Source organism: Taudactylus pleione, unplaced genomic scaffold (assembly GCF_031769625.1).
Source record: "Taudactylus pleione unplaced genomic scaffold, aTauple2 ptg000250l, whole genome shotgun sequence".
Lineage (NCBI taxonomy): Eukaryota > Metazoa > Chordata > Amphibia > Anura > Myobatrachidae > Taudactylus > Taudactylus pleione.
This window is the reverse complement of record NW_028284652.1, coordinates 739,107-757,935: the sequence shown is the minus strand read 5'-3', so window position 1 is coordinate 757,935 and position 18,829 is coordinate 739,107. Positions and strand designations below refer to the sequence as shown.

The following is an 18,829-nucleotide window of genomic DNA, read 5'->3' as shown; positions in this document are numbered from 1 at the left end:
GAAGTAATCAGCTGGCATGAAAGGCGGCGTGCATTAGTTGAGCGAAGAGGGCGGAGAGGAGCGTGAAGGGAGATGAGATCAGAGATGTATATGGGAGAAGATTGGGTGAGGGCTTTGTGAGCGAGCGTGAGAACCTTAAATTGGACTCTGAAAGGGAAGGGGAGCCAGTGTAGGGCTTGTAGGAGAGGGGAGGCAGATACAGAATGTTTGGAGAGGAAGATAAGCCGTGCAGCAGCATTGAGGACAGACTGGAGAGGAGAGAGATGGGATTTGGGGAGGCCAGATAGGAGGAGGTTACAATAGTCCAATCTGGAGATGACCAGTGAGTGTATGAGGGTTTTAGTAGCATCCTGGGTGAGATAGGGTCTGATCTTAGAAATATTTTTGAGATGGAAACGACAGGACTGTGAAAGGTTCTGGATATGTGGTTTGAAGGAGAGGGATGTGGAATAATGGAGAGAGTCACAATTTCAGAACACAAAAGAAACATACTAATGATAATAATTAAAGTGAGCAGGTGAACACTTAGAAATTATAATATCAAATCTACTTAAATAAAATAATCGGGAATAACCGGGAATAACTAAATTAAGAGGTTGGCCAGTGCCTACAGCAAGTGAAATAAGAAAGTGTGAGATTGTGATGACTTAAATTGCTACAGTGTTATGACACTTCTTATCATATCCCAAAGTTCAAATCCTTATTCTATATTAAAAGTCGATTTCATTCTAAAAGATATAAGCCTGACCAACAAAATTCATATGTTGGTCATATAGATTTCCAGCTAGATAGTAGTGTGGCTATGTGCTAAAATAGTTGGCTATAGTAATATATATAACAATAGGTTTATAAAGGAAGAAAAAATGAATAATAATAATAAATAAATAGTACAATCATAAATTAATATCTAAAATGTTTTAGTGCTTAAAATAAATGTAAAAAGGAAATAATATTAAAATGAAAAAAAGGGGGGATTATGTGTGAAATCTGGAGGCTAATTAGGAAGTGAAATACAAAAAGTTGTAAAAAGAAAATAATGTTAATATGCAAAAAGGATTATGTGTAAGAGCTGAGACTAAATGTGAAAGTGAAATACAAGTTATGTGTTAAAATAGAAAGAAAGTAGTGTTAAGAGTAAAAAAGTAGATATATCTAAAAATATAACATGAATTATTATATGTATGTTGCTTAATTGGTCATAGCAGTTGCAGAGTGATAAAGAATGTTTTATCCATAAAAAAGTGATTAAAGTAATGTAGACTGACGTAGAAGCAAATTAATAAAATAACAGTAAAACATGTCAATGAAAATTCATCAGTAGTATGAGAAAAACCATCCAGACATCAAGTATGTCAGAACCTTAGATCTGTATATTAATGGGTCAGGAATGGGCTATAACTGTTGTATTCATTGAGGCCATGTGGAACCATGGTCCCCAACTTGAAAATCCACTCAGTTTCTTTTCTCAAAAGGGTAATGGTCAAATCCCCCCCTCGAATCCCCATGTGGATTCTATTGAGACCAAAGGCTTTCAAACTCCTGGGTTCCCCATTATGTTTAAGATGGAAATGTCGAGCTACTGATGAGATCTTCTTCATCCTGGATAAATCCATTTTTGCATTCCTGATGTTACCTATGTGTTCCAGAATGCGTACCTTTAGACTTCTGGTGGTCATTTAAGGCCACATTCACAAAATAAGCAGTAGATGACTCCTATGGCCTTACAGTTCATACATTTTCTTATCTGAAGAGTATTGCCGTATCTATCTTTGACCTTGTTGGTTTTGACAATATGAGTGCAGGCCTTGCACTCTCCACAAGGATAGGTTCCTGTGAGTTTAGGAGTTTTTCTCCTGCTATTCTCAAAATGGCTATGTACCAGACGGTCTTTAAGATTCCTAGCACGTCTCCAGCTAACAGAGACAGATGTTCCCAGATGTTTCTTCAAATCTGAATCAGAAAGGAGAATAGGCCAATGTTTCTGCATGATATTTTTGATTTCACGCCATTCCTTGCAATAATCCCCTATGAATCTAATATCTTCCGTTTCCTTGGGGATTTTCTGGGAGGAAAGACAAGTTTGTCTCTGTTGGTTTGGTTTGCAAAATATCTCGCTTTTTTAATCATACGATGGCTATATCCTCTTTTAAGAAGTCTCAGTCATTTCTTTACTCTGCTTTAGGAAAATAGAGTCATCAGAGCAGTTGCGTCTGAGCCGCAGAAACTCCCCCTTCGGAAGATTAGATATTGTAGGAGGGAAATGGCAGCTCGTCCGATGTAAGACACTATTAGTGGCCGTATTTTTCCTGTAAAGATCTGTAATTATCTCACCAGTGATACTTTTATTTATATTTAGATCAAGGAAGGTGATAGTTTCATTACTCATCTCCCAAGTAAATTTTAGATTCAGTTGATTCTCATTAAGGAAATGCATGACATTTATAAAGTCTTGTTTGCTGCCTTTCCAAATGACGAGAATGTCGTCAATGTAACGTAGCCATTGAACAATATGTTGGGTATGTATGTCATTTCTTTCCGCAAAGACTACTTCCCTCTCCCACCATCCTAAAAATAAATTAGCATATGTTGGGGCACAGGTTGAGCCCATTGCTGTGCCCCTAGTCTGTAGATAATACTTATTCTGGAAAGTGAAGTAGTTCCTGTGTAATACAAACTGTAGTAAATCAATTAGAAAATTGGAAAATTCTCCATCTCCTTTCATTGCCAGAAAGTATCGGGCTGCATGTATGCCATCTTTATGTTGTATTGACGTGTACAAAGATTCAACATCTATTGATATCAGGAGATGATGTTCTTCCATCCTGATATCATTTAATTTCTGAAGAACGTCTGTAGTGTCCTTCAGGTAAGAGGGTAAAGCAAGTACAAATTCCCTTTGATGCGTATCAATGAAACGACTTGCCTGTTCTGTGAGACTGTTAATCCCTGCCACAATAGGTCTTCCAGGGGGATTCTTATTATCTTTATGTATTTTAGGAAGTAAGTAGAAAGTGGGAACCTTAGGACTTTTGACTATACTATATGGTAATAATGTCGCTATAAATTATCCTTTTTCTGTGGCTGTTCAAGGATAAAAAACCTAAGGTATACTTTGATTTCATTTTCATTTCACCTCCCGCTTGCAGCCCAGTAACTTCCCCCCTCATTTGTCCAATGCTATTTTAGTATGACAAGTAGGGGATTGAAATGAATGCCTGCTACAGGGTCGTGTTCTTACTTTAATTTCATGGGGTTACTGTGACACACGGGTCTCTCACTTCCCATTTTCTGCAATAGCATAATGGCAAGCAGCAGAACTCTGTGATGATCAGGTTCTCTCAGACCCCTCCATTTTTTTCTTTCTATACTATATGGTATCTCCTCCTACTATGTGATCCATTTACAGGATCTGACGTCTATTATGATTATTCCCAGAGATTTTCTTTATGGGATAAGCTTGTCTAAATGATAATTTTGTATCTCCTTAACATTTTGATTATTAATCCTTGAATATTTATATGACCTGGGTCTATTTTATACACTGTCTTTGTCACATCAGTACTATCCAGTATTGTGTATATTTTTTGTGAATGTGTGTTGTATTGTCTTTATATTTCGCCGTCTTCACAGGGATAAATACGTTTCTCCCTTACATCCTTTTCTCTTCATAATGATCAGTGTTTGTATGTTATGCTAGTCCAATTTTATATTTAATATATAATAAAAGTTATATTTTATTTACATTGATTAGCTATAAGAGTGCTCCACTATAGAGTCTTGGATTTGGTCCTAGGACCTTTTTCCCGCTTTTTGTGTTGTGTATCTGTTTACTCTGAGCAGCACCACCACAACTTCTATAACTTACACATACGTGTTTATGGTAATATTGTGGATGTAGCGCCACCCTTATCTTTTAAGCTTTGGTTGATTAATATCTAATAATAACTTTCAATTTATACATGACATAAATGGTGTTATTGTTACCTGTGCGGTGAGTTCTCCTCTCTTCCCTTTTCCTTTTTCTTTATTTGATCCTAATAATTGCAATAAGGAAAGATTATGGGGGAAAATATTTATTAAACACATTTCGCAGGAAACATTTTTTGTGGATAAACGCAAAATATAAGTATCCCCTGGATGTATTACAGGGAATTCCGCAGCAGCTGCAGTTCCCGTTTCTGATCGCAATAGCAGCTCCCATAGGTTTCTATGGCGGTGCCATATTGTTTTGGACCAGATAGCTAAAACTATCTGCCATTGTAGCCTCTGGGCTACATATCGCATCATTTATGTTACGTTACTGTGGTTTTGCAGAATTTGGATCAGGACCCTTGGGATTAGCTTTGTATCTGAGCGAGTAGTGGTAGCTTGAGGTCTTGCTAAAGCTCCTACTGTTCACATCAGACCTCTACTAGGCTACAAATGGGTGCCTGAACATATGACATAGTCTTTAGAATTATACTGGATAGAGTGCCAGAAGCAGAACAGGAGTAGTTTCTTGACAGGGGCATTTTAAGAGAGTCACCACAGTAGATTCTGGCTTCATGCGCATGCGCGGTTCTCCGGGAAAATGGCGCCCGCACCGATGCTGCAGAGCAGGACACCCGGAATCTGTGGAAAGATCATTTTAATTAAATATGGGTGCAGAGTGTGCTAGACCCAGGGGCCCGTGTCCATTATACAAACGGCCTTGTTTCTTGATTATACTGTACTCAGTACTGTAGTGAGCAGCGACAGATAGCAGGTGACCACAGTGAAGTGCCTGTAGTACTAGTTTCAGCCTGCAGGCGATGAGGATACTGGAGTGCTGCACAGTAATGATAGATGGATGCACAAGCTCGTAGTTGGACCATGCTTGCCTACTTTTGAAAAAGCATTTCAGGCAGATTGTGAAAGCAGCACCTATGAGCGCGGCATTAAATTGGGCGTGTACTGCTACATCTGAGAGGCGTGTCATAACATTGACTTCCATCCACATACAAACAAGCCCAAAAGCAGTTAGTAGGGTCAACTTGTTGATGAAAACACACAGATACTTTTCAGAACATGCATGTAGCCATAGGGATCATTGTGCCTTATAGCCAATGCAGGGAAATTATACTAATGATCCCATTTGAATGTATTTAGCTTTATTTTTACTTATATATAACATCTTCATAACGGGGTAAAGTGCAATGAGGGCAGGGCCGGACTGGGACTAAACAGAGGCCCTGGCATTTCAAGAGCACACAGGCCCACCTCGCGTCAGCATCTGGCTCCAGGCAAAGACTCCTCCCCTTACTATTCATTACCCCTCCCACTTCTTAGTCTATGCTCATACAAATATAATTACTATTAGAACAACATACAAGCAGTGGCGTAACAAGGGTATTTAGAGCCCAGGGCAAATTTAAAAATGGAGACCCCCCCTATGTGCGCGTCAAAAAAATGGACGTGGTCACTTAAAAATGGGGCGTGTCAACATGACACACAACCCTTTCTCGTCACTCTGACCATGCCTTTCCATATGCACCTTAACTAGTGTTCACTCTAGCTCCGGCGGCAGGCAGGGCGCTGGAGCTAGAGAGGGCACTTCTGTGCGCGCAGCGAAGGTGCGAGCGCCCGAAAAGGGGGCCTTGGCTATTGAAAAGGGGGCATGTCTATAAGACACGTCCCCTTTTCATAACACTTGGGGGCGTGCCTGGCACTTATGGACATGCTGGTCAGCCCCCTTATATAGTGCCCCACATGTTTCAAGTGTCTATTCTCCGGCGGTGACTGGGTCACCACACATTTCCCCATCCGCGACCCGCAGGTGAAGACGGCATCCGCAGGCTGTGAGGGCAGGGAGCTTTTTTGCCCTCCTTCTGGAGGGCAGGGTGCTTTTTGCCCTCCAGAAGGAGGGCAGGGCGTCGCGCCCCGCTAAAACAGCCTAGCGGGAACGCTACTTAACCCCAGTAGTGCCCCTTATACAGTACCCCCAGTATGCAATGTTCCCAGTTGTGGTCCTTCTTATGCAGGCCCCTAGTAGTGCCCCTTATACAGTACCCCCAGTAGTAGTCGCCCTTATGCAGCCCCCCATTAGTTCCCCTTGTACTGTTCCCCCAGTATGCAATGCCCCCAGGAGTGGTCCCCCTTATGCAGCCCCCCATTAGTTCCCCTTATACAGTGCCCCCAGTAGTGGTCCCCCTTATGCAGAGCCCCTTATATAGTGCCCCCAGTAGTTGTCCCCCCCAATGCAGTGCCCCCAGTAGTGGTACCCGCTATGCAGTGCCCTTTATATAGTGCCCCCAGTAGTAGTCCCCCCCATGCAGTGCCCCCAATAGTGGTCCCCCTTATGCAGGCCCCCAGTAGTGATCCCCCTATCCAGTGCCCCTTTTACAGTGCCCCCAGGTGTGGTCTCCCCTATGCAGTGCCCCCAGTAGTGGTCTCCCTTATGCAGGCCCCCAGTAGTGATCCCCCTATTCAGTGCCCCCAGTATTGGTCCCCCCAGTGCAGTGCCCCTTATATTGTGCCCCCAGTAGAAGCCCCCCCAGTAGTAGTCCCCAGTAGAGGTCCCCCCTCCTGATACAGTGCCTCCAGCAGTAGCTCCCCCCAGTAGTAGTACACCCCCAGTAGAGGTCCCCCCCAGTAGTGGTCCCCCCGATGCAGTGCCCCCAGCAGTAGCAGTAGCCCCTTCAATAGTAGTCTCCAGCAGAAGTAACCCCCCAGTAGTGCCCCCCCACACCCCCCCGTGCAGTGCAGATACAAACATGTACAAAAAATTTAAATAATACACTTACCTGAATCCACGCTCCGGCCACAGTTTCCGCCACCGCACGTCAGTCCTCCCAGGCTGGCGCGCCCTGCATTATGGGAGAAACGTCATGACGTCTCTCCCATTACCCACTGCAAGAGCCGGAAGGCGGAGCTCATGAGTGAGCTCCAGCCCGGCTCTTGCAGTGGGCGCAGTAGGCCAATGAGAGTCTGACTCTCATTGGTTGCTGTTTAACACACACATCGCTGCTGCGCGGCGGCGATGTGTGTGCAGCAGCCATCCTCAAACCCGGCTGCCGCTCACTAGTGAATGGGCCGCGAAGTCCTGATATATTATTTATAGGACATAAACACAATAGAGAAAACAATGCCAGTCATTTTTTATCAATTATTTCAGAAAATATAGCCACAAACGACCGGGAGGCTCCTGGAAATCAGGCGGTGCTCCCGACCGCCCAGCAAAAAGGGGGTAAATCTCTCGGGCAGCCGCCTACCCCCAGACATACCCCCGCAGCAAGAGGGACGATGACACAATTCGCGCTGAATCGCATTATCATGGCCCCTCCTTCTACTTCACAATCCCGGTAATCACCACATTATGTAGCAGGGGTGGAGCCATGATGACGACCACACCCCCCGCTCCACTTCCACTGTCGTTCCAAGTCCCGCCAACGCCCCCTGGGAGGCGGGGGGAGGAGGGGCTATATTTTCTGAAATAATTGATAAAAAATGACTGCCATTGTTTTCTCTATTGTGTTTGAAGGAGAAGGGGACAGCCAGAATATAGGTAAGTATGACCCGGGCTTATTCTATGCTTGGAATTTTTGTTGTTGTTACACGTCTTGGCTAATAAATAAAATAAAATAGTAAGAAAATAGCTAGGTTTACAGCAATTTCATACAATAGGATTACAAGCGTTAAAAAAAACACACACACACACACACACTTTTAAGGTCTACAGGGATATTAATATAAGAAACTATTATTAGATCAGTGGTTTCAAACTCAGGGCCTGATTCACTAAGGATCGCTATTGTGATCGCAGCTCCGCGACCGCACGCAGTTCTGCTGCAAAAATATGCTGATTGCTATCGCAATGCCATCGCACTGCCAGCATAGCGACGCCCACTGCCTCCCACTACCGCTATATGACATCCGTAATACTTTGCAATCCTCCTTAAACATCGGTAACATCCAGTACCATCGGCCCCTCACACAGAATTACAGCAGCCCTGACCTTACTAAGAAATTGCTAACCTCGGCACGCAGTGAGAGCTCAAGCTGCATATGCCATTGCACAGGCTAATTTATGCACGCCCATGCAACGGTGTTCTAACGGTCAGGCATGCCTGCGTTTCTCCGACCACCCCGCGTTACAATCCCCAAACGTTCACTGCCTGTCAATCACTCAGCGATGGCTCTGCGTGGTCTCCGTGATCGCATACACATGCAATAGCGAACCGTATAGTGGAGTACGCAACAATCGCCCGTCTGCATACGCTTTAGCAATAGCGATCCGTACTGAATCAGTCTCTCAGTCCCCAGAAGCCAGACCACCTAGCAGGGCACACTTTAAAAATCCACCAGAAACCTGGAAAACATGAATTGCTTATGGTCCTGACCGAGACTGAGTCATGACTTGATAAAAATTGCATTAGATAGATTCTCATTATAGTTGCTGAATATTATGTATAAAGTTGTTGAAAAAAAAATATACACAAATTTGTGTCTCCATGGCTGCAACCTTAACAGCGCTCCTATTGGCAGCTTCAGACGCGGAAGCTGGTGCAGCAATTTGACCTAAGAGAGTAAAACCTTTCTCTGATTGGTTGGTCATCACATCACAGAGTAGCGACAAGGAAGAGGTGTTCTCTCCGGCAACATAAACCGCAACATGGGGCTGCTGACTATTTTAAAGAAGATGAAGCAGAAGGAGCGAGAAGTCCGGCTGCTCATGTTGTATCCTATACAGTGGCTCTCAGGCGGGCTGGCCGGACAGGGGCTGATGCTATGGGCTGTATGACGCAGCCTTAATGTTTTATATTTTAATGCTCTTATTCAGCTTTGTACTAGCGAGGATCTGTGGTGTATAGCAGTGATTGGGAGTAGTAACAAGAGAACCCCGTACTATATATACATTTGTGTTTCACATTACTGTGTGCAAGCATAGCCGGAGTGAATGTTGTCAGCTGTTATACATCATAAGACTGCAGGATTGAATACAGGTGTAATAACCAGAGGAATGTATACATTAAAGAAGCCAAAAAGCAAATATAAACAATATGCAAGTTGAACTAGGCTTAGTTAGGTGGGCTTAATTTAACCTGAATCAGATAGCTCCAAGCTCAATCTGAAATATGACTAGTCTAAAAACAAAACAACCCATATTCCCCTGGCATTTGCTAAGACCTGCTCTGTTGGTAATAGAACTTTGTTATTATATTTATTTATTACCAGTTATTCATATAGCGCACGCCGCACACATATTCCACAGTGCTTTACAGAGACTATTTTGTCCATTCATAGCAGTTGCTGACGCAGTGGAGCTTACAGTCTACATTCCCTACCACACTCACTTACACCCTAGGGCTGTGAGAGAAAACCGGAGTACCCGCATAAATCCCACGCAAGCACGGAATGTTATATATGCCTCCTGTTTCCTTAACTTACTGCTTACCTCAGAGGTTTAGACAATGCTGGTAAGACCACAATCCTGAAGAAGTTTAATGGTGAAGACATCAACACAATTTCTCCAACTCTTGGATTCAACATAAAAACGTTGGAGCACAGAGGGTAACGTGCCCATCTTATCTGCTCAGTACATCCTGCTGTTGCATCTTCCTCCTATCTCAGTCATTTTTGTATTTAAAGCAGCATTCCCAGTTACTATTCTCATTAACTTACTGCATGCTGAAAATGGCTTTCCTTTTTTCTTTTTTTTTTTTTTTATTTGGAGATAGGGAGGGGGAGGAGGAGGAGGGAGTATATCCTGAAAAACATTATTGTTCAACATTTAAAAATGCCAGTTGAAATTGGGGTGAGTGAAGGGATCATTAAGAAGCTGCAAGCCTTGTGCTTGTGGCTTCATACTGCATTGAGCAGCCTCCGTGATGCCAGTGAGGGGAGCAGTGAGTGGTTAGGGTTATTTGTCCACCTACTGTGGAATGTAGCAATTACAGATCTAATTTGCTCCTTTGGATTATTGTTGGCACATCATTAATAACTTGATCAACCATGCACCTGGTAGATAATTATTTGGGTAATCTTAAAAAAAAAAAAAAAAAAAACTTTGTCCATGCAGGATTGTGCAGAATATGGTAAATGAACCTTGTATTAATGCCACACAATTATTGTGTATGGTCAGACCATCTAGTGAACTTTGTCTTATGTTTTAGTTTACTGGACTTTTTCAATGATTTTTTCTTTTTTTTGACCTTTCACCACGTTACTTTGCTTTCAGTTGTTTTTTTTTTTCTCTACATTTTCTCTATTAATACTTAATCTGTGGCCAACTACAGTGGATGACTGGCTTGTATCTTTCTTCTCAACAGGGACAGGACAGTCAATAGCTACATACTAAACCATGACTTCTCCTCTTAGTTCTATTAAATCCTTTTCTTAGAGGCCTGTAATGTAAGTGTAGTAAAATATTCAATCTATTTGATTTATTTTCCAAACCTCACATCCGGGCTTTGCTAGGTGAAAGTTAGGACTTCTTCCTGTGAGAAGCAGGAGGAGTAAGAGTTCATCTTCTATCTGTATGATTATCTTTCCTCCCAGTGGTGAAGGAACAGGCACCATAGTCACCTATAGTGATATTACTGTCCTCCCTGTATTGAGTCACACAGTTCATCTATTCCTGGTCATGCATTTCTCTTTAACGGCTTCTGTATATTTTTCTATAGATTCAAGTTGAATATGTGGGATGTTGGAGGCCAAAAGTCCTTGCGTTCATATTGGAGAAATTACTTTGAGAGCACAGATGGTTTGATTTGGGTTGTTGACAGCGCTGATCGTGCAAGGTTACAGGACTGTGCTCAAGAACTGGCTGGGCTGCTGTTGGAAGAGGTGAGCATGTAAACTTAAGGCGTTCCCTAAGTATAAATCTCAGCGTTACAATGACATTACTGATGTCTTATTAACACTGTCATGTGACTTGTGCCTCATAGAGATGGCAGTAAACTATTTAAACTCCTGTTAGGCTATAATACAAGTTCCAGTAAACCTATCCAAGGTCCTAAATGTATTATTATTTTTGATTGGTGTAAAACTAATCTCATCACTACCCTTCACTTGATATAACGGTACAGAGCCCACTCATCTGAAGGCAATTGCAAACTAAATATATGACCCATAAGTATTCCCAGCAGGTTTTTAAATGTTTAATGTTGTTTTTTTTAATTATTCACAATTTTTAATATTGCAGGACTATTCAAATTTGCTATATTTTACTGGGATCCTAAAAATCTCTCATTCTATTTACAGAGGTTATCCGGAGCAACGTTATTGGTGTTTGCCAATAAACAGGATTTGCCTGGTGCCTTGTCTAAAGATGCAATTTGTGAGGTGGGTTCTTTAATTATTTGGTAAGAGCATTCTTTTGAAGGCAGGATTTTACAGCAGCCAATGGTTGCAACAAGATCAAGTGAGAAGAGTTCATAGGTCGGAGATAAACTATAACGTTGCTTGGTGCAGGTCACTTGTATATTGCATCGGACCTGTCTCTTGCCTTTTTACACAGTCGCAAAGTCTGTGGCATACTAAATCAGGCTATTGTTGCAATTTTCAGGATAGGTATATTTGAACATTTTTATACTCTAGTGATGACAGAGGTTGTGTTTACCATGTATAGTGACAGTCATCCTACCTTCTTCCACCATACAGTATACACAGCCAACTGCATTTGCGGTAAAATGCTAATCTTTTTCCTATACCCAGTACGTATCAGGCTTTATGGTCCAGTTTAAAAAAGTGAATGCATACAGTTGGTTTAAAAAAAAAAACCTAAGTAGTAGTTCAAATAAAAATCATGTATACTCTCTCCCTCCCTGTTCTATCTTACCACAATGTTCTGGAATACTTCCTATTCCTGGATAGCAATGTAATGTTCATTCTAGCACCCTGCACTTACCGCAACCTGTGCAGCTCCTCTTTCCTGCCTGAAGTGTCACTCTCTGCTCTGGTGCTTCTAGCATGGTACATGCTGATTAGCACAAGCACTTTAAAGAATCAATATCTATACTATATATTTGTACATAATGTTTAACAGAGACTCAATGTAGGGTCGGATATTGTATGGCACAAGCACTTTAAAGAATTAACATCTACAATATGTGCAAATAATGACAGCACACAGCAATTGATTTTATATTCTTTATTCACATTCTTTTGAATATTTCTTCACACTATGCTATTTAAAAAATATATATATATAAATATATATATATATATTTATTTATTTATTTTTTTGATATTTCGCTTCATATATAGCCCCACTATATGGCTCATGTTTACCCGAGTGAAGGAGCAACATATCCCTGTGATCATTTCAATTATTTTGGATACCTGACTTTTTTAAGCTAATTTAATAAAGTATAAAAATGTTAATGATTTAATTTTGTGGAAGGGAGGAGTGCACCCTATGTATAGCTGATTCCTTTTCCTTTTGTGAATAGAATGTATATTTCTGAATCAGAAGGGTAGCACCGTATCATTGAAGTAGATTTTTTTTCATTTTGATACTGACTTCCTTTTTGAAATCTCATCGATTATTGTCCCGGTGCAGGAATTGTTCCATTTTGTCTACAAGTTTTAATTTGTGTTATTCATTGTTAATGCCATCTCAGACTGTGATACTCCTGCTTAACGTTCACCTGCAGAAGAAGAGAGAAGTATTACAGGGGTGCCGGCATCATAAAGCAACAAGTGTGCTGTCTTTCTGATCACTGGGGATAGGGAAGCATTAATAATGTATTATTTCTAGCTGTCACCTATTACTGTGTATATTATGATATATAAGACAGTGTCAGACACTTCTGATGCATTGATTGTGCTTTCCATCTTCCTGTAGGCACTTGAATTGGAGAACATTAAGACACATCACTGGTGCATCCAAGGATGTAGTGCAGTAACCGGAGAAAACCTCCTTATAGGGATAGACTGGATACTGGATGATATCTCCAGCCGCATCTTTACAGCAGACTGAAGGAAGAGATGAAGCAAGTGGAGACTGAAGGAACCAGCAGCTTATTTATTATTTTTTCTTTAACATGAGGCTTAACATAGCTATGGCGGTCAGAGATGGACTGAAGACTATACCGAGGAGGCAGAGGCTGCTTACTGGCATGATCGGCCTATGAGGAGTATTGGACACATTTTTCATTGACTTAATTGTATTAATAGATATTTTACAATGTAAGAAGATACACCAAGTACCTAGTATAGAAAGCAGTATGTACGCCAACATACAGTGATTTTGCACCAGTGCACCCAAATGGTCTGCCCAGCACATACCAAGGTGTGGCTTCACTCTCCGCACTAAGGAGACACCGACACAAGCTAGGAGGACAGATCAACCTGGTGATGTGCAGTGTATGCAAACTTCAATTAAAACCCCCACTTTGCGCAATTATAAAACCAAACCTTTCTTTAGATAAACTTTTGTTTTTCTGCTATGTCTTTTTTTTATTTTTTTTAAACCTAATTTATATCTTAAATTAATCGCAAGAGTTAAGGGACTATTTTATTGCACTGTTATCGCATGTGTGTTGAAGCTATATTTAAATTGGGTAATTGTACCTACAAATGCACCTCTCCAATAAAGTACATCCTGATAAAAGCTTAGTGTAATGCCGCATACACACGGTTAGATTTGTGTCAGATATGAAGGATAACTATTGTAAAAATCGTTCATATCTTTGACATGTGGGGCATGCATCGATGAGGGATGCGCGTTCCCACATGTCAGGTAATGATCTGTGAAATCTGATGTGTTTGCAGTCAGATTTTAACGATTTCATTAATTTTAATACTGTAAAAAATCGTTCATCTGACAAATCCGACCGTGTGTATGCCCCAGAAGACCCAATCTCCACCAGCTCAGAGATAGTGCACAAGTGAAGGCCTTCTGCGGCTGTACCTTTCTGCCCAGCAAGGGGCAGCCCTAAAAATGTGCCCCTAAAATATAATTTTTGCTATGTTCCACATAACTCTGCCCACTCCATACTTGGCAGACAATACCCTCACTCTTACAATTTTATCCCATTGTGTAGTGCACACTTCTGGTTCTCCATAAGTATTTACAAAACCAGGCTCTTTGCTGAAAATCTAGGTGCACGTGTACTGTATTAATCAAAGCACCCAACACCACCAAAGAGCATAGGGTTCTGTGCCACGGCCACTTCTACGCTTCATAAATAACAGCCTAAAGTGTATAACCTCTTATAAATGGTAGAGTGTACACTGTTGATTATTTTTGTTATCCTTATTACGGTCTTGATATGAGTTTTGCTGTTAGAAACCTGCCGCCCACAGAGTGACCGCCACATGAAGAATGAAACCTCTGAGTATCCTATCCCTGCAGGTCATGCTCTGCTTTCTACACAGTAAAGGATTGCGGATTTAATTTAACACTAATATCGAATCCTATATATGGAGTACATTGCTAATGATTTTCATCAGAAAGAAACATTGGGTTTAAAAATGTTTTCTAACTATATAACCAGATAACAGTATCATTGTTCTTTATTAAAAATGCCCCAGTTTCATTTTGTCTGCTCTTTTACTGGTTGTGCTTGTGTCAGTAATTAAGGGTATGCAGTCGGGAAACCGGCTGCCTTACTACCAACAGCCGGCTCCCCGGCTGCTTTATCCTGGCATGGGATAAATGACCGGCGTCTATATCTAGACGCCTGTCATTTACTCGACGCCGGGAGACCGGCGTCCTGATCGAAGGGATGCCAGGCGCCACGAGCGGACAGACGCACTAGGTTTAGGGCACCCGGGGGGGACTTAGGGTTAGGCCCCCCCCCCCCCCCCCTGGGAGGGTTAGGGTTAGGCTAGGGGAAGGGGGGGTTAGGTTTAGGCAGCGGGGAAGGAAGGGGGGGTTAGGGTTAGGCACTTAGAGGGGGGGAGGTTAGTTTATACTTGCCTTAGGAACGATTGGGATTTCCAGCGCTGTCGGGCTTCCGGTGCCGGGCTCTGCTGATCTGTCGGGCTGCTGCTGCCGGGAATCGAACTGCTGGGATTCCATACCGGTTCCGTAAGAAAGTGTTTGAATTATACCGTGTTGTTGAAGCAGTGGCAGCTGGATGTATTGTTACAGTTTAACTTTGCAATGTATCTCCTCATTTTTGGGGAAAGGTATCAAACCTAGAGTGGAGAACTTTCACCTAGCAACCAATCAGCTTCTAGCTAGTATTTATCAAGTGCATTCTATAAAATGATAGGTAGGAGTTGGTTGCTATAGACAATTTGTCCACTTTTTAGAAGGTTCGATACATTTCCCCCATAGAATTTGTAGTGTAGCTAATTGCAAACAGTTTCCCAATTCTTTCCTAACACACCACCAATACATCTGCTTATGAAAATTGCCTTTATCTTGCAAATTAATATAATTTGGTTTTATATTCCCAAAATGTGACCTGTTGCAGATGGATGTGGAGAAGATTATGGCCACACAAATAATAAAACTGTTACTTATGAGGAAATTTTGATCCTATGCGATCCTAGTGACAAGGTAGAAGGATGCTTCTGATAGGCATGGGCCAGTGCTATGTCTGCGGCCAGAAGCTTAAATATGGTTCTAGATGACTGCAGTAGAAAGAATAATGGATGCTAATCCATTATTCTAATCCATCTCTGAATCCAAGGTGCAAAGGCTATATTTTAAGGACCTTTCAAACAATTATAATTGTCATGTCAGGCTTCTAATAGTATTGCTGGCCATTTAATATTATATTTAAAATATTCGTAATATTTCATCTTAATAATTATGGCAGCGTTTCCCAAACTTGGTCCTATGGGCACCCCAACAGCCCATCTTAAGCAACTAGTCTGTATTTTGTTCTTATTTTATATTTGCAACTATACTTTGTGATCCTGTATGTGATTATGTCTGGTGCTGCAGTTTTGTGACTCTTTACAAATAAATAATAATTTTCCACCAATGTGGAACATGCTGACATTATATCCAACTATCCAGTTAACTCTGTAATACTCAACCTGATGGACTTTATGGGCCACATGGATGGCTCTCCAACCTTCACAAGGGCATCACAGTACATAGTATGTCTCAGTTAATAGTTAAAATGTTACAGGCCAAACTGTAATAACATGTCAGCAGGCATTTTAAAAAGTTACAAGCTTGTAACAAGCAAATCTGGCCATGAAGCAGAATGGAGCTGGGGACGCAGGTGGAGACTTGGAGGATCACATGCTGCACACCCTGAGCTAAGTGATATACTGTAGGTGTATGAATCGCAATGCGTTTGTAATACATAACTAATCTGCATAACAAACAGAAAATAGTCTCAATAGACAGCAACAGCTCCACTGTTATTAGTCAGAAAATTCAAGTTAGATTGCGCTTCTGGAGCAAATATTTGACAAGACATAGTCAATTTTGTTATACCATTAAGGGACCCATTTATCAATAATATAATTTGCAATGTGATCTGGGCGAGATTGTAGAGCACACAATTGTATTGCAGGATGCGATTATACCGCCCAGATGTATTAAATAGTACACGCAGGCACAGGGGCTCCGAAAGGGGTCTGTCCCTGTGATAAGCTCAGAGTGAAGAGACCGCATCGGCAGTCTATTCACGCCTGTGCCTGGACTCCTGCACATGCAGTCTACTGACCACACGTGTGGCGGCCATTGCTGGGGAGGGTTCTGGAGAGACCCTCTCACTGTAAACTTTATGTAGTGTAGCTAATAGGCTACAGCAGCAAAGTGCCAAACTCCGAAATTCAAAGGTAAATCTGACAGCATCGCATCCCCCATTGAATCCTATGGGGGCTGTGGGTGCTGGCAGAAATGAAGGGAACGCAGCAAATATTGGAGATACCTGCTGCGGTACCTCCTTCATATATTGGGGTGATACTAAATATTTGTGCGTATCAACCAAAAATGGGTGTTTTCAGGGAATATGTGGCAAATCTTTAGTGATAAATAGGCCCCATCATCACTGCCAGGTATTCAGGGAGGGGGTTATATAGCTGGGGCGCCAATCAGTACTAATATCTTCCTGAAGATTACGTCATTGAGGCTTTGCTACACTCTGAATACTTTTGCTTATGAACTGCAGGGGCCTATTCATTATGTTAACATTCCATCTCGCTGAGAGCGCCGGAGCAATTCATCATTCTCAATCGGCTGTCTCCCCAAACTGTTTCACTACACCTTTCAGAGCGTCACGCATGCGCACAAGAGACCCGACGGCCGGCGGAAGGAGCCGGACAGGGGCGGAGGGATCTGAAAGGATCCCTCCTCGCAACCCGAACCTTCTTCCCATAGGAAAGGAGCAGGTTGCAATACACAAGCGGGAGCAAACGTCATCTGAAGATGGCAAATGCTCCCGCAGTCAAGCTCCGAAAATATTGTATTTTCGGAGCTTGAAGAATTCTGTCCCCATACTAGTGTATAGGGACAGCGGGCCATTCCGCAAGAGGAAGGTAAGTAGGAGATATTTGTGATACTAGTGTATGGGGACAGCGGGCCATTCCGCAAGAAGAAGGTAAGTAGGAGATATCTGTGATACTAGTGTATGGGGACAGCGGGCCATTCCACAAGAGGAAGGTAAGTAGGAGATATTTGTGATACTAGTGTATGGGGACAGCGGGCCATTCCGCAAGAAGGTAAGTAGGAGATATCTGTGATACTAGTGTATGGGGACAGCGGGCCATTCCGCAAGAGGAAGCTAAGTAGGAGATATCTGTGATACTAGTGTATGGGGACAGCGGGCCATTCCGCAAGAGGAAGGTAAGTAGGAGATATTTGTGATACTAGTGTATGGGGACAGCGGGCCATTCCGCAAGAGGAAGGTAAGTAGGAGATATTTGTGATACTAATGTATGGGGACAGCGGGCCATTCCGCAAGAAGAAGGTAAGTAGGAGATATCTGTGATACTAGTGTATGGGGACAGCGGGCCATTCCGCAAGAGGAAGGTAAGTAGGAGATATCTGTGATACTAGTGTATGGGGACAGCGGGCCATTCCGCAAGAGGAAGGTAAGTAGGAGATATTTGTGATACTAGTGTATGGGGACAGCGGGCCATTCCGCAAGAGGAAGGTAAGTAGGAGATATTTGTGATACTAATGTATGGGGACAGCGGGCCATTCCGCAAGAAGAAGGTAAGTAGGAGATATCTGTGATACTAGTGTATGGGGACAGCGGGCCATTCCGCAAGAGGAAGGTAAGTAGGAGATATCTGTGATACTAGTGTATGGGGACAGCGGGCCATTCCGCTAAAGGAAGGTAAGTAGGAGATATTTGTGATACTAGTGTATAGGGACAGCGGGCCATTCCGCAAAAGGATGGTAAGCAGGTGATATTTGTGATATCTCCTGTTTTACCTTCTTGATGAATGGCCCAATAACTTAATTTCTACAACTGCAGGTGAAAATTTTCATTTTCTCCTGTTTTTGTTGAAAGTAAGTGATGATGAGTTGGCCCCACAGTGGTAGATATAAAGAAGAATGGTCTAGATCAGGGCAACCTGTGCCATTACATATCTATTGTGGCACTAGAAATCCGAGAATACCCTGCCAGCCAAAGACACCAGTAGTTTTACACCAGCTATAGAGGCACCTTGCTGGAGCCTCACCTTAATTATGACATAAAACATTCCCATGTGATTTTTACAGCTTTATGGTTATAGCTGACGACTCTCCTGTATTTGTCATGGGCACATGACACTACCAGTAAGGAAATAAAACGGTGCAGTAAGCCAGTAAATTAAACGTTTGTTTCTTCTATTAGTCTGGGTCCGCATGCGTACAGTGGTTGGCAGTCTGTAGTCTTCCGGTTTGCGGACGTCATTGTACAATTAGGCGCTGGTTGGCACATGGAATGCACTGCGCCTGCTCACA

General features: G+C 42.3%; 1 protein-coding gene across 1 annotated transcript; it reads left to right on the top strand.

Annotated features, from left to right (window-relative positions):
• The first annotated feature begins 8,535 nt into the window (after positions 1-8,535).
• Positions 8,536-14,501, top strand: ARL2 (ARF like GTPase 2). Its single transcript, XM_088480126.1, has 5 exons — positions 8,536-8,694; positions 9,418-9,528; positions 10,641-10,803; positions 11,221-11,301; positions 12,806-14,501. The coding sequence occupies exons 1-5, from the start codon at positions 8,630-8,632 to the stop codon at positions 12,938-12,940; spliced, it is 555 nt and encodes a 184-aa protein (XP_088336252.1). The 5' UTR covers positions 8,536-8,629; the 3' UTR covers positions 12,941-14,501.
• The last annotated feature ends 4,328 nt before the right edge of the window (positions 14,502-18,829 follow it).